Source organism: Xyrauchen texanus, chromosome 20 (assembly GCF_025860055.1).
Source record: "Xyrauchen texanus isolate HMW12.3.18 chromosome 20, RBS_HiC_50CHRs, whole genome shotgun sequence".
In the NCBI taxonomy this organism is placed as follows: domain Eukaryota; kingdom Metazoa; phylum Chordata; class Actinopteri; order Cypriniformes; family Catostomidae; genus Xyrauchen; species Xyrauchen texanus.
The window spans coordinates 12994033-13014414 of NC_068295.1; the positions used below are offsets into that span (position 1 = coordinate 12994033).

The window sequence follows — 20382 nt, forward strand, 5'->3', positions numbered from 1 at the left end:
AGGGCTGGGCGATATGGCCTAAAAATAAAATCTCCGATTTTATTTTTTTTAATTCGATTTACGATTTTTTCCCGATTTTCCCATCTACTTATTAAGGAAATCAATACGACAAACGGCAGACAACTTAAAGCAAATTTTGCTTTTATTTAATCAAAAGCAAGACAAATGTAACCCCCATTTCTGGGATGAAGTTTCTTGGGAACAGACTTCCCACTCTCACCGGTAGCCATGTTGTCGCTTGCTGTATGCTGTTGCCGTTTCGTGTGTGCTATGATGTTGTTGTTGTCGCTTGCCATACTGCTATGTGAAACTAACGCTACGGATGCTCCGGGGAGCCAAAAATGCGCCATTACACAAAAACTCGATTTACTTATTTTTTAAATCGCCCGCAACAAAAAATTCGAATTAATTCATTGAATCGATTTTTCGCCCAGGCCTACTGAGATATCTGAAATGCTCCACCCTTTCAACCATCTCTCCCTTAATGATAATACTGAACGGATGGATCAGTGTTTTGGAAGAGCTAAAAAAAACAGTTCCTTAGTCTTTGAAATATTAAGGTAGAGAAAGTTATCACACCATTCACTAAAATATGCTATGGAGCATTGATGGTCCAAAAAAGAATAATTGTCCTAATTAAATAATTTATTTTTCTTGCATCTATCTGAGGTTTACATTGCTTTTGGATACATTTCATAGGCAATCTGTTATACGAGCAATAACAACTAACCCAACGACTCCTTATTAAGACTCAATTAGAGTTGTATGTGTGATTTGTATGTACATTTACAGTATGCAAATTTTGGAACCACTGAATGCAGCCCCACTTCACAGACATCTAGTGCTAAATTTGTACAACAAAGTGGTACTTCAAATCCCAGGGTTTTTTTACTTTAACATTTATGTCACAGTTGAGACTTTTTGTTTTCACTGCAAGATCAATAAGGTCTGTGTTTGCTTTTGGCCACTAAGGTTTTAAAACTTTAGTAACAGTCATTTACAAAATTCTGCCAATAAGAGTTTCGCCATATCTTTGGAATTAAGTATGTGTGTGTTTTCCAGTCACCGAGGACTGTTTGAATGTACAAAGAGACAATCGATTTAACATTGCTTAGTCACTGTTGTAAAACGGCTATATCACTGACTCAAGCATGTGACACTTAGAGTAAATATGGAGCAGTTTACAACATAATGAGCCATTTAAGTGTCACGTTTATTATTACTCATAGAGCTGAATTTTTCGTATGGTGATGTAATTATTGTATAACCAGTGGTTGGCAAATTAGTTTGTCCTTCTTGGGCAGTGTTTCCAACCTTTTTTCAGTAATGGCATCCTTTTGAGAATTTACAAAATTATGTAGCACCCCACCACATTCATATTGTTGTTCTTGGCATATACCTTTAACAAATAAATTTACAGGAAGTTACAATGGTAGTTCACATCAAAAAATTATGGTCTGTCATGATTACTCAACCATTTGTTGTTCTAAGCCAACAGGAGTTTCTCTCTTCTTTGGAACACAAAAGGAGATGTTAGGCTGAATGTAAGTTACATTCACTTTCATTAATCTTTTTTCCATACAATGAAAGTGAATGGTGACTGAGACTAACAGTTTGCCTAGCATATCCTTTTGAGTTTCACGGATGAAAAAATAGGTCTGCAAAAGCATGACGATAAGTAATGACAGAATTTTTATTCCCTTTAAAAGTTCTCGAGATGGCACCCCGTTAGGGAAATGCTGCTCTAGGGGTGCTTAAGACGCTCAGAACATTTGTTTGAGATGTATTTATTTTTCTTTTATTGGAGACATTTAAACATTTTTAAATAAAGACCCACATTTTATTTTGTGTGAATTGGGCCCGGATGGTCAATGTTTACTGGTTCAATACACGTTATTGATTACACAGTTCTTTTTTTAACCAGTAACTCAGTTTGTAAAAAAAAAAAAAAAAAAAAATGGTTTACAGTAATGGGCTTACAATTGAGGGTTTAAAAGCAAAAATGTACACTCACTGAGCAACTTTATTAGGAACACTATGGTCCTAATAAAGTGCCCCACGTGGTCTTCTTTTGTGGTAGCCCATCCGCCTTAAGGTTCTATGTGTTGTGTTTTCTGAAATGCTACTCTGCTCACTACAGTTTTACAGAGTTACTGTACCCTTTCTATCAGCTCAAACCAGGCTGGCCATTCTCCGTTGACACCTCATCAACAAGGCATTTCCATCCACAGAGCTGCCACTCACTGGATGTACTTTTTTGTTTTTGGCACCAGTCTGAGTAAACTCTAGAGACTGTTGTGCATGAAAATCCCAGGGGATCAGCAGTTACAGAAATACCCCGCCTGGCAACAACAATCATGCCAATGTCAAAATGTTTTCCCCATTCTGATGGTTGATGTGAACATTAACTGAAGCTCCTACCCGTATCTGCATGATTTTATACATTGCACTGCTGCCACACCATTGGCTGATAAGATAATCTCATGTATAAGTAGGTGTACAGTAGGTTTGGTGTATGGTGTTAGCGGTTTTGATCGGTACAAGGGACAACACCGGTGTGAAATGTTATACCTTGAAAAGGTGCAAACATGAATTAAACTTCCAATATCAATACAATAGCCTAACAAATAGAATTTCCTTAAATAAAGAATAGTTGCCTAATGAAGAGTTTGTGACCCACCTAAATAACGCATCGCAAGCCAGATTCTTTACCAATGTATCAAATTACACAGGCAGCAAATTATGTGCACTGACAGAAGACGTTTAATTGCAGGTATTGATTATAATGTGCATGGTGGGTAACTGTAAGACGTCTCTGATTCGGAATGACACAATAAATGCTGTTAGACATGCACTTTATTATATTTTTAAGAACAGATGACAGAAAAGCCGTCTATGTGCATGTCTGACGCTCCGTTTGGTTGGAGGCGTGCAGTCTCTTGTGGAACATGTGTATAGGGTTCTCATTCTTTCTTTGTTTCAGTTTTCTGAATTTTTTTGCAAGAATAGTATCATCTATAAGAATGCTGCAAATGACCTCAGACCAGCTCACTAGGTGCTCTGAGTTCAGTTAGCTTTATTTCCAAAGCGCAGTTTGTTAAGAGCAAATCTCTGCAGGTCACTTTATATATAAAGTAGACTATATGTGTATGATTAAAATAATACAAAAACACGTTCACCTCGAGTCATGATTTATATTTCAGTGGATATTATCATCAGTATAATTATTATGTTTACATTTATAATTGTTTTTAGATCTTAATTGTATTAATAATTTTCACCTGTTGTCATCGACGGATACTTGCGTTACGGTAAATGGAAAGTTGGGTATATACTGTATGTTGTTGTTTTTTGACCACTTCGTTATTTTAATCACTTTTTTGTTTTGTTTGAAGTGCAGTTTTAATTTAAAAATGTCTTTGGTTTAAGTTTAAAAAAAAAAATTAAATAAATGAATTTAGTTTTCAGTGAAAAATCACTAAAGCAAGAATATTCACCAATCCCTCAGCTGGGGGTTTGACAGTTAAAACATTGCCTACCTTAAAAACAAGTGAAGTTTGATCAGTGGTTAAACATGTTCAGACAGTTCCCTCGTACCTGAAAGAACAGCTCCTTTCCAGAATAAAATGAAATATGCAGAAAATCACAGTATTATAGTTCTTGTATAGTGACATGGCAGAGATTCATGGAGAAGCTAGAGAAGAGAGGACACCGGCGGCAGTTTTTGCAAGCTGCTGTGCTCATGATGCTGTGCCCTGTGGGCTTCCATCATGTGGCACACAGCATGTTTTAGTTTATAAACTGATTTAGTGCTTAACGTTCTTCTTCCAAAAATTCAGAAATATTATGGTTTTTTTTTGTGTTTTGTAATTGTAGTGAAAAATAACTGAAGCGAAAGTGAAATGAACTCAAGCAAAAGTACTATAATTTATTTATACTTAAAAAAAGTAGAAATATTTGAAGAATGTACTTAAGTACAGTAACAACAGTAGTTGTAATTTGTTACTTTCCACTTCTGCATATCTCCCAGCCCTAGGAGGGAACAAAACAAATTTATTCACACACATTCAAAGTCATTACCCTTCTGAAGCAGCTAAACTGGGTCCTGGGATGAAAGGTAATAAAACACCAACATTTAAATCCCCAACATCCCAAAATAAGTGACGTATTTGCCCAGACAACGAAATACCCGACCGGTAGCCCATGATGGAGAAAATGCAGGGATGAAGTAGGTTCAAAAGATGTTACAGCCAGCTCATTCCAAGCCACAACTTAAAAGGTCACACCAACTAAATGTAATAAATGCAAGTGGTTTTATTTTTAACAACTATAAATTCAAATAACAACAAACAGAAATCTAGAGTTCAACAAAAATAAAATGGATGCAAAATATCTTCTGGTACAACATGGTTAAAATGTACATGAATAAAGGTAGGAAAAGAAAATGTCTCGATAGAGAACCCCTCTTGAAAGAACCTGCCCCATAGAAAGCCACTATATTCACAAATGAAACTAAATCACTTATATACCTCACTCCTCTAATTATCAATTAACACTTGGGAAAAATAAGTTTCATTTGAAATTTTAGTTAAAATAAATAATAAAGTTCAAAGTTTGAAATCAAGCTGCCTTGTGTTATTGTGTAGACTATTGTTTAAAGAAAATTACCCCATAGTACCACTTAGCGTCCAACCAGTGGTAATACTAGTGTCAGTAGGTTTGAACGTGAAAACCACACCAGTGTGAAATGTATGATTTCGTGGCAAGTTTAGTGTACAGGTGTTCCTAATAAACTGCTAGGTGAGTGTACAGTTCAGTGAGTGAGTGTTATTACAGAGCTTTTGTAAAGTTATCTTAATCATCCTTTTAGCTGGGGAGTTCTGTTCTATGTGGATGAACTTCTGGCTTAATGTGTTATATTCCTGTGGTTGGCTTTATCATGCAAAATTTACCAGGATTACTTCTTTACATGATCATTACACGAGTTAGTGTGATAAAATCACAGACTAGGTTAGTAAGTGATTTTATCACACTAATCTCATGTTAATATGTAAAAAGTCGTGTGGCAATGCTTTTGAAATGTGTGGAACTTTCTGTATTTTATGTTTATTCCTGTGCAATGCCTTTTCTTCATAAACGTCCATTATTTGTGTTACTGACAACATTATTTTCTTTTTTGTACAAACCGAGAGACAAGCTGAAATAATTTGATGTGGTAATTGATGGCATGCTACAGAAGCTGTTGATAGAGCTTAAATTCTATGGAACATTCTTTTATCTTGTCTTTTAAAATGTTTAAAGCTAGAGCAAATCCATTAACATCCATTTAAGTTCTTGACAGACTTTCCTGTTGGTGTTTGTTGCTTTAAAAAAAAATCAGTGATGTTAGCCTCAGTTGTTAAGGGAACTTGCTGTTTCATGGGCAGTTTCATCCACTCCAGTCAGGTGAATGAAATCTCCATGGGTTTCTCTCTCATTTCCCACTTCATTAGACTTCTATAATACCCCAGTTTGAAGTCAAGACCAATGTAGGTTTCTGTTGCAGAACGAGCTTCACTGATATCACACTCAAAAGGGCAGTGTAGCCGCCCGGCACTGATTAAGGTTTAATCAAACACATCATGCCTTAGCAACTGCTGTTAGTCAAAATGATCGGAGGACACGGACACATTTATAAAATGTGTTGTCTTCACGTTTATGCACCAACATTGTGACAGAGTTGCATGTCTGCACATCTTGATTCCTGAGCGTACCTACTGAGTGATTAATAACATTTATGCAACACATTCTGGCAGAACCCATTTACTTGACTATGTTGACTCTGTCCAAGCAATTAAAACTACAAAAGCTGAAGGTTATGTGACACAATGCGAGGATTGGACGTGTGAATGGTGAGCTCTGCGCACTTTGCTAGTTTTAACACTTTTAATGACATAAACTGATGAGATTCTATACATTCTGTTCCATAACTGTTCTAGGTGGACAATATGTCAAAGAATTCAAAATCCTGAGGGCGAAGAGGGACAGGATATGCTGAAATTCCTGGACAGGCTCTATCCGTAGCTGCATGACATAGCAGGCCATAAACTGGAAATCGAGCGAGCTCACAGGGTTCCTGCTCAACGTTCCGTTGATGGAGACAATCCCCAATAAATTCTGGCCAAATTCATCTAATAAAGATCTTGTGTTACATGAGGCAAGGAGTAAAGAAGGGCTTTCTTGGAAGAACCACAGCATTTTCTTGTTCCCAGACTTTGCGAATTTGACGAGAGAAACGTGATCAATTCATGAAATGCAATAAACATTTCCATCAACAGAAGGTTGCTTTTGCTCTGATATTCCCGGCCAAATTGAGAATAGATGCTAAGGATGGCCGTAAAACATTCAATTGGCCACAGCAAGCGATGTCCTTGATAAAGTCAATGGAGTAAGTCATCTTGTTGTACTCTCGTTGCAGCCGAGTGGACCAGCTCACTGAACAGTCGCTTGACTGTTTGAAGAATCTGCACGCTATTTTTGAGCTGTTACGTCTAGCGGCTTGACTTTATTTAGTAGAGTGGCACACCTTTAGGACAGTTTTGTGGATGAATCTAAACGCTCTGTGTTAATTCCGCCCATTGTCTGCACCTTTCTCCACAGGCAGCTGAAAAATTTGGGAAGATATGGGGTGGGCATTTTTTTATAGTGCTGGCACGAGTAAGAGCAGGCAAGTCATTACACTGAAAAGTAAAAATCTACAATTCAAATGTCTCATCCAGAGTAAAGATAAATTAGGAAGAATCATTATTGTTTTAGCTGAAATTCGGAGACAAAGTCTTATTTTGGCTAATATTTATGCACCCTAAATTTTTTTTTTTATAGATTTTGAAGGGATGTTGAAAGTCGCTTGCACCACTCATGATATAATATTGGCAAGAGACTTTAATCTTTTGATTAAATATTTACCTTGTCCATTGATGTTAATAATGCTTTTAAAGAATACTATCTTGATCTCTTTAGTTCCATGTCTTTGTCTGCTGATGAAGATATTACAAACTTTGTGGAACCATTGGAACTTCCTAAACTGACAACTGAGCAAAAAGATTCTCTTGATTCTGAGATAAACTTGGAGAAGCTTGGCGAGGTAATTAAAACCTTGTCTGCAGTCAAGGCTCCGGGGCCAGATGGCTTTGCCTCTGAATTTTTTAGATCTTATGCTATAGAACTGGCTCCACTTTTGCTAGAAGTTTATACGGAATCATTAAAGAATGGAAAGTTCCGCCAACCATGACACAAGCCTGGATCAGTCTAATTCTTAAAAAGGACAAATCCTATCGAGTGTAAGAATTACCGTCCATTTTCCCTGATCCAGCTAGATGTAAAAATATTGTCAAACATTTTCGCTAACCAATAAAGTAAAGTTATGACACCTCTTATACTATAGATCTGGTGGGGTTTATTCGGGCCGTAACTCTTCTGATAACATTAGGCGTTTCATCAATATCATGTGGTCAGTGGCGAATGATCAGACTCCAGTTGCTTCCATCTCACTTGATGCAAAAAATGCGTTTGATATGGTAGAATGTTATTATCTTTTTAAGATTTTGGAAATATACGGGTTCGGGAATACTTTTATTTTATGGATTAAGTTACTTTATAGACACCCGGTAGCAGTGGTACAAACAAATGGATTAATTTCAGAATATTTTACTGTGGATATGGGCACCAGGTAGGGTTTCCCTCTTTCCCCATTATTGTTCTGTCTTGTCCTGGAACCAGTAGCAGCTGTGACAAGAAAGGAGGATGATTTTCCAGGGGTGATGGTTGGTGGTGTTACTGTCCAGTAATGGCTTTTCAGCAGGGCACCTTCCAGTGGCCCAAACAGGGCATTAAGTATTTGGGTATTTTATTACCAGCAAATGTGTGTGATTTAATTATTTAATTTTTGACCCTTTTAATAAAAAGCTTTTTGAGCGATGTGGACCAGTGGGCTTCATTACATTTATCCATTACTGGGAAGGTTAATGTTATTAAAATGAATTGCATTCCAAAATTCAAATACCTGCTACTATCCCTCCTTGTAAATGTCCCCCTCTGTTATATCAAGCAATTTGATAGCATAGTGAAGTCCTTCATTCGGAATGGTAAATGTCCCAGATTACATTTCAGTAAGTTGCGTAGGGCAATTGACAAATGTGAGCTAGGCCTACCCAAGATTTTGTTTTATTATTATGCATTTGGTCTCAGACATTTGGCTTATTGGATGCTTTAACCTGAGAGAGCCTCTCCCTGGTTTTGTATTGAACAGGAAGTTCTTGCCTCTATTTTGCCATTGCAAAGCCTTTATATCAAACTAACCAGAGAAGTTAAGTTACACCCTGTTATCTTACATTTGAACGCAGTATGGACAAAAGTGTCCAGAGTGTTTATTTTGGAAATTTGTTTAAATGTAGACTTGAGTATATGGCTGAACCCAAAGTTATGTATTAATAAGTCTCCTTTCTTCTGGACAGAGTGGATTGTGAGGGAGGTTAATATGCTTTGTGACCTATATGAGAGTGGAGTGTTTAGATCCTATGAAAATATGGCGCAACATTTTGGGATCCCATGGTCTCAATTCTTTAGGTATTTACAGCTGCGCCACATGCTTTGTACTATTTTTTGGAATAGCATACACCCCCCTAAACAGATACTCTAGGAGTGGTGATTACTGCTTTTGGAAAAGGTCATGAGGCATCAAGTGTATTACGTCCTGCTAATGCAGAGTCTGGGGGATGGAACTTCAACTTCTCTCAAGAGATTATGGGAGAAAGATTTAAACTTCGTTTTGGAGGAAGGGGTGTGGGCTAGGATAAAAAAAATCATGTGGTTTGATTCTACATTTTCTGTTGTGTCTATTTGATTTGCTGCATGGAAGCAATACAAATTGTTAATAACAAAAAAACTTCATAAACTGATGGAGTTGTGCAGGAAATTCTAACCTAATGTTCTCCAAAACCATGGAATGCTTAATCTGACCAGGATTGTGACTGTGGTCAAATGAATTATTAAAGTGCAATGCTGTAGAACTGTGGTTTCAGCCAGCTTCTCTGCCAATGATGTGGTGTGGAAGGCTGATTTTTCTTTTCCCTCAGGGTGCTTAGCTTACCCAAAGAGCTGCTTTGAGGTGGTTTCTTTTGAAAAAGAAGGGTCAGAAATTGCTTGATTTATCTGTTCACCAATGATTGTTCAATGTTCAGGTGCTGAAAGTTTTTATTTTAATAGTTTTTTCTTAATTTATTTTCACTTTTTTCAAAGAAAATGAATGAGGATTGTTGTTCTCTGGTCCTATCAAAATACTTAAAGAAACCTGTTGTTTATTGGTATTGGTCCTCAATAACATTTGTGGTGGAGAGTTATGGCCTTGGATTGTATTTGTTCCAAATGCTTCTCAAGCTATTAAAAATGTAAAGGACTAATCTGCATTTGATAGAAGTGAAGCTCAATTAACAGAATTTGTGGCCTAATATTGAGTACCACAAAAAATAATTTTTGACAAAAAAAAATAAAATCTGGTATCAAGTGTGTCACTTACAATGGCCTCAGTCTTTCCTTAAAACCCCTACTGACACACAAATTGTTGATGGAAAACACATTCTCTCACTTAGAGACTCCTGTAATAAGTGTAATCTTATTACAGTAGTCACTTTAGGTAATAGCATCTGATAAATGACAACCTTTATTTCTATTTTACAGGCAACCTCAGCATCCATGAGGAACTGGAACGACTTGTGGCAGAGTTCTTGGGCATGGAGTCTGCCATGGCATTTGGAATGGGCTTTGCCACCAACTCCATGAACATTCCTGCTCTGGTGGGAAAGGTTAGCGTTTAAACATTAATTATTAATCCTTGTTGGTGCCTCTTTATTTTTTACATCTGTCTGAAATCTTTCCATTTTACCCGTTGAAGTGAGCACACAAGTGTGATATTAATGTATTATGTCTGGCTGTCTGCAATTAAGTATTTCTTAATCATAGAAACCGTTGAGAATTGACAGTGATTGTTTAGGTCATCCCGTTAGGGTGTGTTTATGCTGGGCCTAATGATGTGTTTGGAATAAGCTGAGATGAGAAGACCCCAGGCTCTGAATGAGATGCCAAGAAACTGGTGGGAATGGTGTTAAGGGGGTGATTTTCTCAAGGAAAGCCTTGCATCTGAATCCTGGTGATGTCAGAGCCTTGAGGTATTGCTTAAGCAAAGATTCGTAATACTTGTGCCTTGTGGAGGAGGTGTCAGTTCAAGGTCTCACAAGGTGAAGAGTAAGTGACAGCAGCTGTTATTGTGGGATCAGGCCATGCTTGCCCAATGCCAAGCTCTGCAGCTATAAGGACATCATTTGTCAATGACAGTATAGTAACTTAACTATAAGCAAAAGCTGGTCTCTATTAATTAACTTTTTATCTAACAAGTAGCAGTGAATCATGACAGAACACTGCATCACTGTTTTTTTATGTCACATTGTATTGCACAAAGCCTTTCAACAAAGCATGCAAAGACAAAAATCTTGTTCATTTTTGTGAAAAAGTTCATTAAGTCAATGTGAAACACCATTCGCAACCCATTTTAATTAAGCAATCTAAAATATTGCACAGTGATGAAGGATATTCTACGAGAATTGATTTTGTCCATCGTAAAATTATTGGATTGTGAAAAGTGGCTGTTACATTGCAATTGATGGACTGAATGGAGCCAGGTGGTTTTGGACATTTACATTTTTAATTGGAATAGCATGTGTTGATTAATTTTGCACAATATTACTGGTAACATACATTAAGAAAGTAAATAAGGGGAATTGTTATTTCATGTTGACTTAAGCTGCTTTAAATAATGAGTAGCTTGTAGCCTCACAAACTTGTAGCTCCCTTAACAAACCTCCTTCCTTTTTGAAGTGCCATATTTCATTGTTGTCATAAATTTGCTTAGCGCTGGGTTATTGCCAAGAAGGACTTGATTTTTGATTATGTCACAGTCCTTTGTGAAGGAAATAATTACAATAGTCCTCCCACAATGTTATTTAATACTTATGACACTGTGTTATTTGTGCATTGCTGCTTCATTACGTGTTAAGAGGTGAGCAGTAACATCTGTCTCTCTGTTTCCAGGGCTGTCTGATCCTGAGCGACGAGCTAAATCACACTTCCCTAATCCTGGGAGCCAGGTTGTCGGGGGCAACCATTAGAGTCTTCAAACACAACAGTGAGTACAAACACACAGTATGATGTTGCTGTAGGGAGGGAGAGCAATAGAGAGAGTTAGACTGCATCTGTAATTATGAATGTCTGTAAAAACATCTCTGTTTCCATTCTTTTAACTTGTCACTATAATTTGTCATTTGGTTTCATTGAGTTGTTGTCGTACTGTCATCGGGCTCCATTTATGTAACTGCGATAGGCGCAACGCTATGACTGTGTGCTGTTGTATGTCTTATCTATCTTTTTTATCTATCTATAACACTAGCACTGAATATAATTTTTGCGCCTAGGCAATGCACAACTGGGCATGTTTGGGAGTGCTAGTGCTTTCTTGGGCATATGTGCGCAAACAGTGGGGTGCATTGTGTGAGAAATAAGTAATTGCTCTTAAAGCGATTACTTATCGCTTTAAGAGCAATTACTTATTTCGATTACTTCCAGATGAATGGTCGAGCATTCATCTGGAAAGAGAGTAAGCGGTAGGGGTTCTCACCTGAGATGAATTGCAGGGAATTGTTTGTTTCTGTGCTCACAGTGAGAGATGGGTAAAATAAAAGTGGCCAGACCTCAGAGGGTGGAGAGACAGACAGACACCCGAAGCTGCTTGTGTGTTGGCCCCTGCCATCTATTATTTGAGCTAAATTAAAGCTTCACTGTTATGCTTTAGGCGGACATTTTTTTATTTTGGTGTATCAATAAAAATTGATATTCCTGAGTTGGAAACACTTTCTCCCACTTCCTCATTCCATTGAACACATTACACTGGTGCCAAAACCCGGGAAGAAAAGGAAGAAAGATACACTGCCATGGAGTCATCGTCGCTGAAGGAAGTCTTCAGGTCCCTTACCAGCATCCACCAGGCCCTTGTGGACCTACGTGTGGAGCAACATTAGCATTTTGAGACACTCCTTCGAGCCCGGGAGGATGACCGTTGGGTGCTGCGGAGCTTAGTACCCCATGAGTGGGTGACTGCCGCCCTTTCCCCAGTGGCAGCGAACCCTCACTTTTTGCTCGCAAAGATGGGGCCTCAAGATGATCCGGAGGCCTACCTCGAGCTTTTTGAGCACACGCCAAAGTCCTGAGATTGCCGCAGGAGCAATGGGCAGTACATATTTTGCTGCTGCTAACCAGGGAAGCCCAGATCGCAGCGAAACAACTTCCAGTCGCCGACCTTCTGGACTGCACGTTGTTGAAGAAGTCCATCCTGCAACGGATCAGCCGCAGCCCAGAAGAACACCGCCAGCTCTTCTGCTCGATGTTGAGTGAGATTGGGTGCCCATTTGCCTTTGCACAGCAGCTCTGATATCTGCCTGAAGTAGCGGTTTTAAACACTACGCAACTGCGTGGGGCCCCAGACATGGAGGGGCCCCTGCCCCCAGTAGGAAAGCACTGCAAAAACTTGAGGGGTGGCATGTCACTTGTTGTTCTGTTGTCACATGCGAATACACTGTTGTCAGCGCTCTCAGAGCTGTTCATGTTAGAGGTCCACCAGATTGGGTCATTTTTTCAAGTAGAACTTTTAGTTCGGGTTTGTAATTTATGAAAAAAATATATAGGCTTTCCAAACTGGTTTCATCCATGCTCTTATGGCCATTATTATGTTACCATTCATTAAATATATTAAAAAGTGAATAGTACCCCCACCCCACAGTGGTCCAGTGTCATCTTTTTGAACAACCACAATTTGGTCACCCTAGACATCATACACCTGCAACTCAGCACAATCGGAGTTGGATGTTTAAGCCAGTGTTGTAATACTCTAGACCGGACTCTGACTTGGTCTTGAGACTATATTTTTATAGTCTTTGTCTTGTCAACTTTGTCTTGTACAATCATTTCAAACAAAAGTCTCATTTTTTGAGAGGTATCTGAGAAACTTCAAATAGTGCTGTTTCAATATAAATGCATTAACACCAAACACATTTTTGAATCTGTCCATGCTGTTATTCATTTGTTTTCCTATGTAAACATGTGCTAGACAGACGTCTTTGACTGTTTTCTTTGCATAACCCGAGATGAAATCTTGCAGGTAGAGGCAAGCAAAAATGAAATTGAAAGTAAAGGTTTAGATTCACTTACAGTATGACATACTGTCAGGTTTGACGTCAGAGACACAGCGATTATGCCATTGGCTCTCAGGTTGTCTTGTGACCGATTACAGCAGCCTCAAATTTGGATGTACATGTATTTTTTTGAAAGAAGTGTCGGTACAATAAGTATGACACAGGATCAGGATGCCTTCACGGAGGGGGAATATTCTTACCGATTAAAACAATTGCGTAAACAATTAGGGAGTGAGAACGGGTTGTTAGTATACACTCACTGAGCAATTTATTAGGAACCCTTTGGTCCTAATAAAGCATCCGACATTGTCTTCTGCTGTTTTAGCCCATCCGCCTCAAGGTTTGACATGTTCTGCATTCTAAGATGTTATTCTATGGAGTGGTGGTGGCGTAGTGGTCTAAGGCACATAACTGTTAATCAGAAGGTTGCTGGTTTGATCCCCACAGCCACCACCATTGTGTCTTTGAGCAAGGCACTTAACTCCAGGTTGCTCCGGGGGGATTGTCCCTGTAATAAGTGCACTGTAAGTCGCTTTGGATAAAAGCGTCTGCCAAATGCATAAATGTAAATGTAAATATTCTGCTTACTACAATTGTACAGAGTGGTTATTTGATTTACCGTTAACTTTGTCAGCTTGAACCAGCCTGGCCATTCTCCACTGACCTCTCTTATCAACAAGCTGTTTCTGTCCACAGAACTGCCACTCACTGGATGTTTTTGGCACCGTTTTGAGTAAACTCTGGAGATTGTTGTGTGTGAAAATCCAAGGAGATCAACCGTTACAGAAATACTCAAACCAGCCTGTCTGGCACCAACAATCCTGCCACGGTCAAAATCACTGAGATCAAAATTCTGATGGTTGATGTGAACATTAACTGAAGCTCCTGACCCCGTACATGCTTGATTTTATGCATTGCACGGCTAATTAGATAATCGCTTGAATAAGTAGGCGTACATGTGTTTCTAATAACATGTGTGCTCAGTGAGTATATACTAACACACATCTGCAGGTCAGATACGGAGACTGAAACTATGCATATCATTGCATTCCCACCCTCCGCTGTTGCATGTCTTTGAATGAAAGTGAATGAAACACCAAGTCTAGTGTGACCACACCCTGTATTATTTTAGCCTCTGATAGATGTAATATTATGTGTCCAATATTGCTGCCAACACACAAACTTTCATTAGATTAGATATTCCAACATAAAATTATTCTCACATACACTGCTGTCACAACAGCCATAAATGATTGCTCCAGCATGCTGTTCCCTAGGGTTGGGCAACATTTTTAATTTAAAGGAATAGTTCACCCAAAACAATTATTTCATTATTTACTCACCCTAATGCTGCTTCTAACTTATAGGACTTTCTTTCTCAGAAACTGAGAAATAAATACTATGGTTTATGGTGTTTTTGTTTGTGCTTTTTGGAGCTTGACAGCCCTGATTCACTATTCACTTTCATTATATGGCAAAAAACAAAATGTGTTCCACAACTGAAAGGATATTATGTGGGTGACAGGATAACAGAATTTTCCTTTTTGGGTGAAACATTTTTAAATGATTCCCCTGTATTTCATGTGTTGGAATTTGAATCGGCCACACCCTACAGGATGTTGAATTTGAATTGGAATGCCAGGAAGAGGAATTTACTGAATTGCAATTGAAAGAACCAATGGCATTTTTAACACAACAACTAAATAGGCAAGAACAGATAACTTTTGTGTGTAGTTTAAGGTTTCCATCTTGTATGCCTGATTCGTGTTGCTTGGCCCCATTTAAAAAAAGAAAAAACTGGGAAAATAAGGTGTTATTTTACCAAGAGATAATTAAAAATAATGACATATATAAATTTTATAAATTAAATAAACATTTATATATAGGTAGTATTTCAAATGTTGATTTCTAATATGGGGGAATACCCCATATGTTTTGCATATGATAATTTGTTTATTGGTAATTCATGTTAAAAAGTAACATGTAATATTACACACAAATTTTATGAGATATTAATTGAATTAGAATATAAAAGGCATTCTAATCTCAATTCTCATTGGTTTGTTATCCTAATCCTCTGGGTCTGGTAACCAGGAAATAAGTTTTCTGAGCATTATTTGTCACTGTTTGCCTGATTGGTGTCAGGTGCTGCTCATTTGCAAAAGCACATTTGGATGCAAACATTTAAATCACCATTACCTTGAGAATGTACTGATGAATCTGTGGAACACATTGGGAATATTCAGACCTTTTGTTTTAGCTTTTTACTTTTAATTTAAACTATAGCAAGTTTTTTTAATTTGCTGTTATTCTTAAAGTGGAAAATATTACACCTATAATAATAATAATAATATTTTATATTATAGACAAAGAAATAAAGAGTGTTTCTTTGGAAGCCCTTGTACTTCACTGTTTTGAATAATGATAAGCTTATTTAAGTCAATGGTTTTGTTTAACTGCACACATTGTTGTATTACAATAGTTTTGTCATGCATTTTTCTTTTCATTCAATATTCAAATTCTGGTCTGTTTAGGTGAGCGTGTATGGATGTTGAAAACAGGCCGTGCAAATTTGGCTTTAACTGGCCTAAATACATCTACATGTTTGAAATGTGGCCAGTTTTTAGGAGACAATATGGAACGTTTATCTCTTTGGGCTTTTTGCCACTTTTTATTAATAAAGACAGTAGATATATGACAAAACGTTGTTCAGGGTAAGAGAGGGAGAATTAAACCTGCACCTCAGCTCAACATCTACAGCGCATGCACTAACCAAATGGCTCTTAAGTTTTTTTTTTTATGATGGCATTGTAGCAACTTGGGGTTGGTTAAATGACTAAAATTGTGACCAAATGAAATTAGTTGCTGATACATTGTGATATATAGCAATAGAGTTTTCATGTATATTTTGTGATGTTTTTTGTGATGTATCAAACACAATCAAACTGTTTCTGGGCTGTAATAATCTACTATGATGATTAGTAAGTAAAATTTGCCATATGCCCCAATAAGGTATGTGTTTTTTTTTTTTTTTATTCAATATTTAGTTTGTCAGTATTCATCTTGAAACCTTTCTTTACATCCTTTGTACAACAAGTTAAATGGAAAATCTTCCAGAAGACTTGCATAAGAGTGTAACGGCTTTCAAATCTGATTTTGTATTTCAACTCTGCCATCTGCTGGACAGTCGGTGTTCTAGCGTCTATAAACAGGAAACTGAAATCTGTGTTTTTCAATCCTGCCCCTCAGCACTCCACATTTTAGGTGTCTCACTAATCTTACACATCCAGTACAGGTTATGGAGCTGTACTAACGAGCTGATGTTTTAAATCAGGTGTGTTAGATAGGAGACATCCAAAGAGTGTATAGCTAGGGAATGTTAAGGAGCCGGATTGTCCTACATCCAAGAACAACAATGGTTGACAACATACTGTAGAAGCAACATTCTGATTAGAACTTTTGTAATGAATTTGGCCAGAGCTCCATTCAAATAAACTTTTTATGAAATGTAAGATAATGGTTTAAATATCTCCCATTGACTTGCATTGAAGGAATGTTAAAAATGTAAATGCTGCGTAATTGTGATTTAATTGTAATATTTACAAACGGTATTGTAATTGGTCTTTTTTTTTTTTTTGCATCTATTTACATTCTGAATTGTGATTGCTCTTGTCTTCCTCACATATATTTAATTTAACCATAATTTACTCACCCTTATGCTGTTCCAGATCCATGACTTTCTTTTTTCTGTGGAAAAGATAAGGAGATGTTAACCAGAATATGTTCCATGGAAAAAAGAAAGTCATAGGGGTTTGGAACAACAAGAGGGTGAGTAAACTACCATTTTAACCATTGAGGGGGTGCATGGTTATTAGATGGTAATTCTTGTGTGCAGTAGATTGAAAACATGACTCATGCATTTAATTTACGCTGAACCGAAGTCTAAAACATAAAACTTTTAACAAGATTCTTATCCTGCCTGGCAAGCACTGGTATTTCATCAGGAAATGCAAATGTTGTTCATAAATTGTAATGGAGCTCAGTATTGTGAAAGCACAGTCAAATATATTCCCTACAATGCTTTACATTTAGTCAAATATCCTCTGCCTGTGATTTCCGCAAGACAGAGTCAAAGTCTGGAAACCAGCCAGCATTACTAGTCAGTTTATAAATGTATCTTTATCACTTTGCTTTGTGAAGATTTAAGAAATAAGCTGTATCCTTTTTTGCTGTAAACCTTATTTTGTCTTAACGTTTGTGTGTTCTCTCTGGCCACAGACATGCAGAGTCTAGAAAAGCTGCTGAAGGAGGCGGTTTGCTCGGGGCAGCCTCGTACCCATCGCTCCTGGAAAAAAATCCTCATCATGGTGGAGGGTGTTTACAGGTAAGAGGGCATGCCTGAGCCCAGCATGCAGTGAAGTCAACCAAATGTCTATCAGTGTTTTTTCAGTGTTATTCACATTCTGTTGGAGTCATTTTAGTCAGGCAGTTACTTTTAAATAGATTAACTTTGGTGTGAAATGCCACTGTTCTTGGTCATTGATTTATTGAAGCCAAAGTCTTAAGTCATGGTTGCATGACCCTTTCCAGTCTTGATAACCGTATCTCCAAGGTAATTTATGGCATACATTTTTTCCATGATGCAAACACTAAAGAATTAACCTGTAGGTTAAATTACTTCAGATCAAATGATTGTAAATTATTCATAGACAGTGGTATAAATTCATAAACATCAATTCAACAAGGTTTGTTTTAATATTGATTTCCAGCAGTAATTACGTCATCTATGTTTGCACCTGTGTGTTCATGTGAGTCCCATAAAAGGCTATGGACAATTTTGAATTTCAAACATGGTGCATGAGAACATAAAATGTTGTTGGTAGTTATTTAAGTTTAAAATATTAAAAGTTATTGGTTATAAAGGTTAAACATTTACCTTTTAATTTTAATACTGTTATCTACCTTGTTTGTTTGGAGGTTGAAGGTGAAATGTGTCATTTCTCTGCCACTAGCATCCACTAATGGAATTGTAAAAATAATGACCGTTTTCAATTAGGTTTTACAAACACTAGCCCTGTCTTCCATTGCAAACAGATAGTCCTACTCCAATCTAATCCAATATTGCTGTGTCAGACCACTCAAACAAGCAGAGCAATATTGTGATGTAGTCACAGGCTATAGTATGCATATTAAACTGGGATAGCAGAAAGCACACTGTGTGGCCAAACGTTTGTGGACACCATAGATGTTTGAGAAAAAATGTATTTCAAACACATAGGTTTCAATTTCCCCTTTTTATTTCGAAGGGGCTGTCCACATACTTTGAGCCATTTAGTGCATTTTTATCACTGACAAATTACACACATCACTTTTATTCTGACTTACATTTTATGCTAACTAAAACCTCTTTGTCTCTGTCTCTGTTCACCTTTCAGTATGGAAGGGTCTTTGGTCCGGCTTCTGGAGATCATAGCACTAAAGAAAAAGTATAAGGCTTATCTGTACCTTGACGAGGCCCACAGCATTGGGGCGGTGGGGCCCACAGGTCGGGGAGTTACGGAACATTTTGGGGTGGACCCGAATGACGTTGACGTTCTAATGGGCACCTTCACTAAGAGCTTTGGGGCTGCTGGAGGGTACATCGCTGGCAAAAAGGTGAGAATCAATCAGTACTTTCAGTAGCTTTTCATCAGAATACATGCTAAAATTTTATAGAAATGTATCCCTTTGAGCTAAATTCAACAATCACATTTTTTTTTTTAAATAAAAAAATGAAAACTCTCATCATTTACTCCCCTTCATGCCATCCCAGATGTGTATGACTTTCTTCTGCAGAACACAAACAAAGATTTTTAGAAGAATATTTCAGCTCTGTATGTCCATGCAATCCAAGTGAATGGTGAAAAAAAAGTACATAAAGGCAGCATAAAAGTAATCCATATGACTCAACTAGTTTAATCCATGTCTTCTGAAGCAATCCAATCAGTGTCCTTGGTGATCATATTTTCAAGCACGATTAGACTTTCTACCACCATCTTCCATTCTGCAAAATCATGATCATGCCTAGAGACTGTAATGGCAAGATGTAAGGTGAAAAAGGAGTTATATTTTGGTCTGTTCTCACCCAAAATCAATTAGATCACTTCAGAAGACACAGATTAAAACACGGGTAATATGGATTACTTTTATGCTACCTTTGTATTTTTTGGAACTTCAAATATTTGGTCAACATTCACTTGCATTGTATGGACCTACAGAACTGAGATATTCTTCTAAAAATCACATTTGGGATGCCATGAGGGTGAGTAAATGATGAGAGAATTGTCTTTCTTGGATGAACAATCCCTTTAAGCAGTAAAGTATGAGAGTCTGTGTATATTGTGAAAATAGTCACAGATAAAGAGTGTTTAAGCACTACACAAGCCGGAATGGCTTTGAGTGCATTATTGCTTTTATGAAACTTCATAATATAAGGACAAATAAAGGACACACATTTTTATTGAACCCACTAATTTATTAGGCAAACAGTGCTGTCCTTCTACTAGAAGATATAGTCCCTCACAAGTGATCAATTACAAAACTTTTTTCGATGATGACTGTGCATTGATATACACAGTAACAAGGTGCACAGGTGTTTTGCGTCATAACAGTTACTTTGTTCTGAATTTTATGTCAGTTGGAACTTTGTATTTAAGCATTTGTAAAAGCTTTATTTATTCGCATAATTGAATTATTGGTAACATTTTAGAATAATATTAAATTCGTTAACCTTAGTTAATGCATTGGGTATCATGAGGAAACAATAAGCAATGCATTGCTTACAGCATTTATTAATCTTTGTTAGTGTTAATTAACAAAAATACAATTGTTCATTGTTAGTTCATGTTAGTTCATTCTTCTCTAACTAATATTAACAAACACTTTTGATATAAAAAATTTATTCGTATAGGTTGAAATTAATATTAACTAAGATTAATAAATGCTATAAGAGTATTGTTCATTGTTAGTTCTTGTTAACTAATGTTGTTAAATAATGTTAACAAATGGAACTATATTGTGAGGCGTTACCAAATAATTTTACCCAGCATCCACATCATACTCCACCATA

At 37.2% G+C, this 20382-nt stretch overlaps 1 protein-coding gene across 1 annotated transcript in view; it reads left to right on the forward strand.

The window, feature by feature from the left end:
- The window catches only part of LOC127660486 (serine palmitoyltransferase 3-like), a 46852-nt gene that overhangs the window by 12143 nt on the left and 14327 nt on the right, over positions 1–20382 (forward strand). The window contains exons 5-8 of the mRNA XM_052150754.1: positions 9715–9839; positions 11122–11215; positions 17553–17658; positions 18710–18929. Coding sequence (XP_052006714.1) covers positions 9715–9839; positions 11122–11215; positions 17553–17658; positions 18710–18929 — 545 coding nt within the window. The remainder of the gene's footprint in view (positions 1–9714; positions 9840–11121; positions 11216–17552; positions 17659–18709; positions 18930–20382) is intronic.